This window comes from Dasypus novemcinctus, chromosome 13 (assembly GCF_030445035.2).
Source record: "Dasypus novemcinctus isolate mDasNov1 chromosome 13, mDasNov1.1.hap2, whole genome shotgun sequence".
NCBI classification, from domain to species: domain Eukaryota; kingdom Metazoa; phylum Chordata; class Mammalia; order Cingulata; family Dasypodidae; genus Dasypus; species Dasypus novemcinctus.
In genome coordinates, this window is record NC_080685.1 from 28,634,752 (window position 1) to 28,646,368 (window position 11,617).

An 11,617-nucleotide genomic window follows, 5' to 3' on the forward strand; every position below is an offset into this window, starting at 1 on the left:
TCTATTCTTTCACTTAGTTTTTCCAGTGTTTGCCTCACGTATTTAGAGGCGCCCTTGTTAGGAGCATAAATATTTATGATTGTTCATTCTTCTTGGGGGATTGTCCCTTTCACTAATATGTAGTATCCTTCTTTGTCTCTCACAATTGTTTCGCATTTAAAGTCTATTTTGTCTGATATTAATATAGCTACTCCTGCATTTTTTTGGTTATTGTTTGCTTGTAAGATTGTTTTCCAACCATTCACTTTCAGCCTCCATGAATCTCTGGGTCTAAGATGTGTCTCTTGTAGACAGCATATAGATGGGTCATATTTCCTTATCCAATGTCCCAGTCTGAATCTTTTGATAGGTGAGTTTAATCCGTTGACATTCAGTGTTATTACTTTCAAGGAATTATTTATGTTAGCCATATTTTGATTGGACTTTTGTTTGTCATATTTTGTTTGTTTGTTTGTTTTTTCTATCTTTTTGTCTTTTTTGTTGCTCTTACACTCTCCTCCAACTCTGCCTGTCCTGTTTTTTCCTTTCTTCCTGCAGAACTTCCTTTAGAATTTCTTGAAGGGGAGGTTTCTTGTTGGCATACTCTTTCAATTTCTGTTTATCTGTGAATATTTTGAACTCTCCATCATTTTTGAGTGCTAGTTTAGCTGGATAGAGTATTCTTGGTTGGAAGTTTTTTTCTTTTAGTACCTTGACTATATCATACCACTGCCTTCTTGCCTCCATGGTTTCAGATGAGAACAGCACTCAATCTTATGGAGCTTCCCTTATACGTGATGGTTTTCTTTTCTCTTGCTGCTTTTAGAATTTTCTCTTTGTCTTGAGCTTTGGATAATTTGACAAGTATATGTCTTGGGGTGGGCCTGTTGGGGTTTATGATGTTTGGGGTACATTGTGGGTCTTGGATATGTACATCTGTCTCTTTCAGTAGATTTGGGAAGTTTTCAGCCATTATTTCCTGCAACATTCCTTCTGATCCCTTTCCCTCCTCTTCTCCTTCTGGGATGCCTATAATACGTATGTTTGTGTGTTTTGCATTATCATTCAGGTCCCTAAGTCCTAGCTGGATTTTTTCTATCTTTTTATCGATCAATTCTACTATCTGTTTGATTTCCGATGTGCTGTCTTCCACATCACTAATTCTCTGCTCTGCCTCTTCTAATCTGCTGCTATTTGCTGCAAGTGTATTTTTGATTTCTTGAACTGTGGTGTTCATTCCCATCATATCTATTATCTTTTTGCGTATGTCTGCAATTTCCCCTCCAAGTGTTGTCTTCATGTTGTTAACCTCTTCCTTTACTTCATTAAATTTGTCTGTGATATATGTTCTGAGATCTTTAATTACTTGTGTGAAGTTCTGCTCCCCTTTCTGGTTTTTAGTTTGTTCATTGGATTCAGCCATGTTTCCCTGATTACTGGTTTGCTTTGTCGACTTCTGTTGCTGTCTGGTCATCATTTTGTCTTGACGTGTTTATTCAGTTCCTTAGCTTCTTTGTCTAGTTTTGGGGATTAATTAGCTGTTGTTTTTGTGTAAGTGTTATATCTTCTCTTTGTCACTTTGTTCTTCTTATTCTAATTTCTTATTGCTGGCTGAGTTCACTTTGAAGGAAAGTATTAGGGCCAGGGAAAGGCAATTGTTTAATAAAGGAAAATGTGTAAAGTAGTATTGGTAATAAATGTTAACAGAGCAACAATATGAGATCTGGGAGGATGGATATTAGATTCATGTAAGTTGTGTAGAGTTATAGCAGTAAGTAGAGTACCTATAATGAGGTAGTCGACTGAATATGGGAGGCATATGGTATGAATTAATAAGCTAGTGTTTTCGTGAGAGAGGGAAAGAGAAAAGAAAGGCAATAGTTTCAAGAGTGGATAAAAGACAGAAAGCAAAACAAAGGTATTATAAATTAAGAGTTAGACAATTTGGCGATCAAATAAAGGGAGGTGGAATATAGGAGAGACAGTAGATGACGGAGGATATCAAGATGTAGGGGAAAGGGGATATTGTAGGTAGCCAAAATCAATTCACACAGAAATGAGGCAATGGAGGATGAGGATCCCAGCAAATGTGAGGTGTTTCCTGCAGCACCTATTGTATAATTAAGATAAAATAAAATAAGAAGAAAATGAGAGACAAGAGAAAAGAGAGAAAAAAAAAAGAGAGAAGAAAGAAAGAGAAAAGGGGGGGTGGGTAAAGAAAAGGGAGTGGAACAAGTAAGGAAAAGAAAAGAAGATATAGAACACCAACAACAGCAACAACAAAAAAACCCTAAATAAATGAAAAAAAAAGACCTTGGGGGATACAATGGGAGAAAAGACTAGGAAATAATGCAATATTAGCAACCAGGACAATAAAAAATTAAAAATTAAAAATTAAAAATTAAAATTAAAAAAAACACAAACATTGAGGGCTAGGACAATCAAGGACCTCAGATGGGCCTCAGGGCGTGGTGGATTCAGGGATGGAACGTCTGTGATATTGAAGACTCAAGAGGTGTTGAGTCTCTTGGGTGTGGGCCACCAGGGTTTAGGGGACACAGATCTGGTAACCTCAAATCTGGTTAACAGGGAGCTTGGGAGCACTGCAGTGCAACACAGCCTTCAGGGATCCCTGCAGCTGGGTGCCAGCCCCATGGGGGAGGTCACATCTGCAAACTCTGACCTATGTGTCAGAACCCCACAATTCACCCTCTCACTAGGGTCTCTTCTGTGGCTTTATCACCAATTCGACTTCAGGACACCTCCCGCCCTGCAATCCCCCGAAACAGCCACCTGGGGGCGCCTCTACACTGCAGCCAATTTAATGACGCTGCAGATCAGCAGCCAGGCCCAGGGGGCGGGGCTCCAGCGAGAAGAGCCGATATCAGTGTCCAATACCGAATTTCCCACCTCTCTCAAAAGATTCCCCTAATCGGCTTTCAGATGTCTCCCACCCTTCAGTCCCCTGAATCAGCCTCCTGGTGACGTCTCTTTATTGTGAGCAATTTAAGGTTGCTGCAGATTGGTAGCCGGCCTTGGGGGCGGGGCTCTAGCTGGAAGTGCTATTATTCGTGTCAGAAATCAAAAATTCCCCGCCTGACACAAAACTCCCGTCTGTCTCCCCAAATCGGTCTGCGAAGGTCTCCTGCCCTGTTAGTCCCCCAATAGCCCACTCAGGGCTTATGAATTCCCCAGTACTGCAGAGCCTCCAGGAATCGCTGCCTCAGCGCTGGTGCCATGGCTCCACCCACCCCAGGTGGGAGCATCCCGCGCAGTCCCCACCTCCGTGTAAGAGAGCCCCAATTTTATCTTATGCACAAATTTTCTCTGTTACCTTCCCACCAAATCGATGTCCAGACACCTCCTGCCCCGCAAAATCCCGAAACAGCCTGGTCCCGAAGAATTTCCAAGGCTGCCCAGCTGCTTCTTTGCAGGAGAGACTATCAGATGCACTCATTCAACCACCATCTTGCCCCACCCTCCCTCAGCAATTTTTTAGTGCAAGGGAATCTCGAGAATAAAAGGGTTTTAGGACCTGGGGAAATGCCACAGGCTGTTCTAGACAGGTAGGTCACAAGGGGGCAGCATGCACTCTTTGTTAACCCTGAGCCCCATTCACCCCAAGAACCATGACCAGTCTCCTTATTTCTCCCTAATTCCTCTCCACCCCTTTTCTACCTACTCTGCGTTCTCTCACATTGCACGATTTCTTTATTACAGAAAATAAGCAGAAGATCTGATTGTTATTTCCTTCTGTTATTTCCTGTAATCAGACGCCTGTCTTGTGCAAAGTTCATTATCTAGGGATGAGTAAAACCAGAAGCCAGCTCTGAAGGAGCTGAGGAATGCATTGAGGAATACAGACCTAAACCTTGTCATTACAATGCCAATGTAGTCATGTATGTGAAAACCCTCAGTTTCCAGTAAAGAGCTGTGCATTTCAAAGGGCTTGCTAAAGCAGAGGAAGCCAAGATTGAGATGCTGAGATTCTCACCAGGAGTTTCTGGGAGGACTTAGGATTTAGACGGCTGAATGAGGATAAAAATCAGGTTCAGCAAGACATGGATGGGGAGGAAAGTTGGAGAAACAGAGTCAGAGGGCACAAAGGGGATCCCACAATCACTGGTTTGAAGGTAAATTTCCCGGAAATTATGAGATCATGACTGAAAACAGGCCAATTTTGAGGCTGAAAAAAATGTCCAAATCAAGGCATCATCAGGCAATGCTCTCTTCCTGTAGACTGGCTGCCGGCAAACCTGGTCTCCTCTATAACATAACAGACCAAGGTACCTGGCAGCGTCTGCTGGGCTCTCCCTTCTCTTCAGTGTTTCTGTGCTTTCAACTTCTTGCCTCTGTGGCTTTCTCCCTCTCTCTCTGAATTTCATTCTCTCATAAATGAGTCCAGCAAGATCAACCCTAAGACAGCCCTAATTAAGGTAACCTAATCAAAATGTCCTCCCTACAAATGATTTATACCCTCAGGGTAGGGTTAGCTTTCAGAACACACTTTCTGGGTCCATACAGCTTCAAACCATCAAACCAGGTATAACTACAACCACTTAGGAGAACTAAAATTCCTTGAAGGGTAACAGCAAAGAGAAGGGAAGAGACACAGACTCGCACTGGTCATGGGGGAAGACCGTGATGACTCAGTTGCAGCTGGAGCAGCCTCTGCTTATTTCTGTTTTCCCTCCATTTGTTTTTAACCCAAGTGAGGACTCCATGCCTGTTCTCCAAGTGACACCCTGCCTGAGTCCACAGTCAGGACAATGGCCCACCTCCCATGACCCCTCTTTCCAATCTCTGGCCTTGGTTGGTGGTGTGGAGGCTGGGTAGGGCTTGGGTCACCTGTGTGTCTAGCCAGGAATAACCTGCCCACTGAGAAGCTTTAGGGCTTGACCCTGGCCTCACCTGGGCCTGGGACTAGCATGCTCACCTGAGCCACAACAGCCCTCTGAGACAAAGGACCCACTGTGAACGTGGGGTGCCACAGACGTATGGAAGCCCTCGTTGGCTGCTCCTTCTGGCCAACTGCTGGTCCTTCTCCCCTCTACCCTATGCCCCTATTTAACTTTCATCCTGAATCAACAATACATTGACACAGCCAGTGACTCTGCAGCAAATCTCATGCAAAGGGGAGCAGAACCTGTGTTCATTTTCATGCTCGTTTGTTCCTGTATTAATCCTTGAATGCAAGCATTTATTGATTCAACAAATGTTAATCCAATGCCACCCCAGTCAGACCCTGGCTCACTCCTAGGAATCAGGTGGTGGCCTTGCCCTTGAGGAAACATCGTGGAGCAGAGGAGACAGACCTGAAAGTCAAGAGCAGAGGTTGCACAGTGCCTGCCTGCATTCAGACTTTGTTCAGGACACACCAACCTTCTTTGTTAAGGTTTTCTTTTCTTTTTAAACTAGTTGACAACTTTCTAAAATTAGAGTTTTCATAAAAATTCCAATTCTAGAGATCCACCATCACCTTGTCCACTTTCCGAATACCAGCTGTCCCTTCAAGTTATGAACTTGCCCATTTGCCACAGGCTCCACCACTCCCAGCTGTCTCCAAAATACCAAGTAGACCCCACGTGAGTTCCTGAATCACCCACTGGTGCTGTTGATGTCTTATGCCCAGCCACTTCACTCATTTATTCTGTGTATCCTCCTCCTGCAAGTGTTTCCACATAGATCCTTGGTGTGGAGTGAAAAGGCTTTGATGGAGGCAGCAGATGGAGCTGTGGGTGCACACAGGAGGGGCACACCCTGCACCAGCTGGGATTGCCTAAGATGAGTTTTCACAATGGTATGAGGAGGAAGGAGAAGTTTGAACTGCTGCAGGCTGATCGTGCTTCCTCCATTAGCTTAAACAATGGCACACAGACAGTCAGGGAATGGAAAACAGACAGCTCACTCACGCATTCAATCATGTAACAACATGCAATCACTGACTCCTTGTTGTGGGGGCCGAACACTGTCATGTGATTAGGAAGATAAAACATAAGAGACTGTCTCTTCGTAAACTGTGACTCATTCGCCAAGTTTTTGCCTGCATCTAGCCTTAGTGTCTGGCACAGAGTAGGTGCTCAATCAATATTTGTTGCATGAGTGAATTAAATGGCAACTAATAATAATAATAGCATATATTTTAACTGAGTTCTTCCAAGGACCTGGCACTGTCCAAAACATTTTACAATTACTGTCACAATAATCCAATTAACATGACAAGGTGAGGCCTGTTATTATCCTATTGTATAGATAAGGAAAGTGAAGCACAGAGAACTCAAGCAAATTGCCTAAAGTCATACAGCTACTCTGAGCCCTTAGGCACTACTTCATATGCCATTCTTGCAATGTAAGGCAGGATGAGCCCAGGGTCACGGTGTGGTGCACAGGGGCTACTGCGGGCCAGCAGTGGGCAGAGAGGGCAGGAGGAGCTGGGGCAGTGAGAAAGGCTTCAGGAAGGAGACTGGGCAAAAGGATGTGCAGAAGTGGAAGAGGGAAAACATCTGTGGTGGAGGCCAGGTGCCTGGGAGGAGCGAGGGGGTGAGGGAAGCTCCCATGGAAGGGCAGTGTAGGGGGTGCCTGTAAGGACACATCATCGCGCATGAACACAGGTGTCCCTCACCTGCCGAGCCTCAAATAGGAACCTTCCTTGGGGGCTACAGCCAATTACTAGACTTGGGCAAAATATGATAATACCTCTACTCCAGGAAAGGAAGTGTGAAGAGTGAGAATGACAGAGAGAAAAAAATAAATGGCAGGGAGTGGAGAAGAGGACGGGATTGTTTCCCAGTGGGAAAACCGAGGTGAGGTAGCAGGAGGGGCTCGGGGACTTCACCCTGGGGAGCTGGGGAAGGGCTCCGTGGGGTGAGAGCACCAAGCGCAAAGGCCAGGAGGTGACAAGGTGGGAGGGGGCTGTGTGCCCAGAGTGGGGACCACACAGTGCCCATCGTCAGAGGCCCTGTGCACCTGCTGAACACCTCAGGTTCCTGGGAGGGACATGGCTGCGCCTGGAGACTTGTAGCAGGGAGGGGCAGAGATCTCCCACTAGGGGGCAGCAGAGTGCCGTCTCCTAATCAGGTTCTACATTCCTGCAGGGCAGGCCCCCACCTCAGCAGCAGGGATTAGAAGATGATGAGGATTGCTAGAAACACATTCACTCTGAGAATCTCTCACTCCGACTGCAAGAGGGTGCTTTAGTCAGAATCACCCTCTCCCGGGTACCAGGGTCTAGGCCGCTCCTGCTAGGTCTCCAAGTAGCCACGTGCCCTTGGTCAGGTCCCTCTCTAGGTGTCAGGTGCCACACCTGCATGGCATGGGGACTGACCCTCTGAGGGCCACCTAACCCGGGCATCTATGAATCTAAGACCCTACGCGCACCCCCACCTCCCAAGAGCGCTCAGCGCAGTGTCAGGCAAATAGAAGGGAAGGCTCAGACCACACTAGTGAGCTGAGAGGGACGCACAGGCTGCCCACGTGCGGGAGACAGAGTGACGTGGGGCTCCCGGGAGTCGCCAGCTACCAGCAGGCCTGATGGGACAGTGCCTGAAACGTGGGGCTCGATGGGGGCTCCTGCAGAGCGAAGGGTGCCAGAGGAGAGGCACAGAGACCCATGACCACTGGCTCGGGCAGCGCAGGAGGTTGGGCGAGGGGGAAGTGAAGTAGCTAAGCTGCTTCCGGCCAAGTCAGCTCTGGGCCTATGGCTGGGAATTTCACAAAAGGGAAAGAAGAGCTGTGAACACTTCCTGTACCACCCCATGCCCCGTTCCCGCTTCCTGGCAGTGCCAGCCCAGCTCAGGGTTACCACACTGCTCACCTGTGAAGCAATCATCCCCAAGGGAACGACGGGCACCCCTGCCACGGCTGCTATAAATGTCTGCCCTGCGCTGCTCTGTCAAAGCCCTTCTGTTTGGCTCCTTGGCTTTGGTAAGTACACGGCCAGCTCCCTGGGCCAGGACCTCCTGCGAGTTCTTTCTTTTCTCCCTTGCTTTTCTCCCCCCACTCAACTTCCTTGCAAGCCCTCCTCCTGGAAGCCCTCCTTGATTGACCCCACCCACTTTAAAGGGTCCCTCACATTTTCTTTACATCATGTTCTGCCAGGGCCTCCTGTCCTCAAATGTTTTGCTTTTTTGGCATTTTCCAGATATTCTAAAAACAATTTATTACACATGTGTGACAAATGGAAATAGGATTTTCTCCCAGTTAAGTCGCAGCCCTTGCTTTCTTTTTGCTTTGTATGCTTTTCACCTTCCTTCTTGCAAGCACCCAGTCAAGGAAGCTGACAGAATTTTCTTCTAAGCACATCAACCCTTGCCTTGCATTCCTCAGACAGCAAGTGAAGATGTCGGAAAAAATGACTCAGATGGAATGTTACGTGGAGACCATCATCAACGTCTTCCACCAGTACTCTGTACGACTGGGAAATCCAGACACCCTCAACCAGAAAGAATTCAAGCAGCTGGTGAAAAAGGAGCTGCCCAACTTCCTCAAGGTAAGGCTGAACTCCTGGAGGCCGGGCCCAGCCCCCCGCTTTGGGCTGGAAGGGGGTGCTCTGCAGCTGGAGGGGCTCAGAGTCCACCCGAGTGAGAAAGACCGACTGCACACTGCCGTCCTTCCGAGTGCGAGGCCCTGTCCCGGGCGCAGGGATGTGGTGGTGAAGGGAGAGGCCCTGCCCCTGCCCCAGGGAGCCTCAACCCCAGCCGGGAGGACACACAGCAAAGATGCTGACAAACAGCAAGGACAAGCCAGGCCAAGCGTGAGGCCTGGAGGGAAAGGCCTTCGCTGGGTGGGTCATCTGGGCGGGGTGGGCAAGGGGGCCTCGGGGAGACAGGAAAGTCCACTTTGAAGTGGGTGGGGCTTGAGCAGAGGCCTGAGTGTTGAGAAGGGTGGGGACAGAGGATGACCTTGGCTGGAAGCTGAGGGGACTCAGACTCAGAGGGGGACTTGCAGCAGCAAAACTTTCCTAATGCACGTGGAAAGCGCCAGCCCACACTGGCACGCAGGACGCACTTAGCAAATGTTTTTCTTTCTTGTTCCCAAAATAATCGACAGTCCATGTGATAAGGAGTATTTCTACAAACCTTTTCTTTCCTTTTCACATTTGGGGAGTTTGGGGAAACAGAGGCCTGGCCTAAGAGGGATGGGACACCTGGGTCCTCAGTCACGTTCTAGCTCCAGAGCAGAAGCTATTAGGGAGCCTCACGGCCTGAGAAGCGCAGCTCTCAGGGAGGCAGGGTGCTGGGTCAGGGCGGATGAGAGAGGGCACAGCCAGGGGGTCGTGCGCCCCTCAGCTTCTCTGGGCAGGTCCTCCTCCATGCGCCCCCCCACTCACTGCCCCCCACCCTGGTTCCTGTCAGAAGCAGGGTAATGGGCTAGGGGTGGGGGACAGAGACTTCTCTGGCCTGCTGAGGGTGAACGTACAGGAAAGCAGAGCGTGCTGAAGTGCTGCTGGAGCTAGAAGGTGCTGACCTGGGACGTCAGCTCAGCCCCCACCCAAGTGCCTACCATTTTGTTTCCCTAAGATGCTTCCCTGCCGAGTAGGTAGAAATGAGGTAGAAACGAGTTCCCTAATTAATTACCTAATAAATGTCAGGGCCTGGAGGGGTCTCTGCTCACCTTAGGGAGATCAACTTGTCCTCAAGGACAGGTTTGTGGAGAAGAAATGGGGCAATACCAGGTTCTAGGGACAGATCTGAGTTTCAACTCTTCTGCTTCTAACCCCTGTCAATCTGAAAAAAAAAGTAATGAACTTTTATAAGGCTGAGTCTCCTAAAATCTTCCTCCAGGAAGATAGCAAGCTTTGGGTAAAGCACTTGACCTGTGTTTCCTTCTATCACATTGAGGTCATAAGGTTCCATGGGGAATAAACTGGGAAGTGTCCAGTGCATGCCCGGCATCTGCTACCTCCAGTACTCAATTTGTGGTCGTTTTTAATTTGTACATGGCCCCTATGGGACCAGGTGTCCCCGGGCTCTTGCCCCCTGGTCATCTGCAGGGCCCCAAGTGCCCCGCATGGCCTCACCCTGCCCTGACAGCCCTCTCTATCTACCCACAGAAGGAGAAGAAGAACGACGAGATCTTAAACCACATCATGGAAGACCTGGACACAAACTTAGACAAGACTCTGTCCTTTGAGGAGTATGCCATATTGATTGCAAGGGTGATCCATGCGACCCACGAGGAGATGCACAAGGATGGCCATGGTCACGGCCACAGCCACGGGCCAGTCCCTGGGGGGGAGGGTGGCAAGGGCCATTGTCATAGCCATGGGGGTCATGGCCACGGCCACAGCCACTGAGCAGGAGGCCAAGGCCCCCTTCCCAGGTCCCAAGGAGGGCTTCACCTCAAGGAAAAGGGGAGGTGACTGCAGCCCCAAGAGCTCAGGAGCTGTGTCGCTGTCATGTGTGCCTGGGGGCTGGGGTGAACAATAAAGTCTTTCTCCACACCAGCACTCCTCAGGCTTCTTCCACTGCCCTTCTCCCCACCCTTCCTGCTCATGCATCTGTGTGCTGGGCAGCCCTGCCCTTAACCTTGGCTCAGCCCTTTCATTTGGTAACGACAGCATGAGAATCAGCGGTGCATGGGTCAACTGGAGCTCTCCTCTGACCGTTTCCTCACCTCCGACTTCAGGACCCTCCACACAGAACCAGTCACCCCACCCAGCCCAGGACCTCCCTGATCCAGCCTATCTAATCAGCCCTTGTCACCTCAGGAAGCAAGAGAGTGGGGGTCTGCCCCACCCCCTCAGCTTGCCTGCTATCCCCCAGCAACCGCCTTCACCCATCTACACAGTCAACCCTCTCTTAATTGAACTCATGAACGCTCCAAAAATGGACTTTGGCAGGGCCGGGTCTCGGGGGCAGGGAACCAGAGTGATGGTCCAGACAATGGAACAGAGACAAATACGTGTTGATCCACACACTCATTTGTGGATCTCGAGTGCAGTCAGGTCCCACCAACCGAGCATCTCAGCTCTGTGTTTGGGTGGGAGCAGAGGGAGGGGCTCAGGTGGGTAGAAGTCAGGGAGCCTGGCCCAGCCCGGCCCAGCCCAGGCAGGAGCACCCAGAGAGTAGAGTCCCTCCTGCCAGTCATAAGACACGGGTTCCAGTCCTGACTCTGCAGCTAAAAATCTCCTTATTACAAGGGGGAGGTCAGATGCTGGCTCCAAGGAGGCTTTCAGGCCTGAAGATTCTGATTTGAAGCCTGGAGGACAAGCTGACCTGCCCGAGGTGACCAGAGGCCCATCAGTAGCTGGGAGCTCAGGGCAGCAAGGTAGTCGTTTCCCCTCTATAAAACCCATGGCCAGGCCTGACTCCTGGGCTCCCCACGTTAGGCTGCCTCCACAGTAGCCTGGCTGCTCATTTAAGACACATTCGAATGGCTCCTCTGCCATCACTCCCTGCCCTCTGGCCTGAGAGTCTCATCCAAAAGTCCCTTCCCCCAGTTACAACTATATCGCAGTGGGCCTACCAGAACCAGAGTACAAATTGTGGTCCGTGCTTCAGTCCTTTCTCCAGAGCAAAGACTCTAGATAAGAATTCAGGGATCCAGGGGAAGTTTAGCAGTCATCTCGGCTCCCATTTTCAGACTAAACTGAGTCATAGATCATCCAAGTGGTAGAGTTGGTCAAAATAGTCCAGAA

General features: G+C 49.2%; 1 protein-coding gene across 1 annotated transcript; it reads left to right on the forward strand.

Moving 5' to 3' along the window:
• Window positions 1-7,756: 7,756 nt before the first annotated feature.
• On the forward strand, window positions 7,757-10,423 carry S100A9 (S100 calcium binding protein A9). The gene is made up of 3 exons (XM_004454018.5): window positions 7,757-7,902; window positions 8,305-8,467; window positions 10,031-10,423. The coding sequence occupies exons 2-3, from the start codon at window positions 8,318-8,320 to the stop codon at window positions 10,271-10,273; spliced, it is 393 nt and encodes a 130-aa protein (XP_004454075.1). The 5' UTR covers window positions 7,757-7,902; window positions 8,305-8,317; the 3' UTR covers window positions 10,274-10,423.
• Window positions 10,424-11,617: the final 1,194 nt, after the last annotated feature.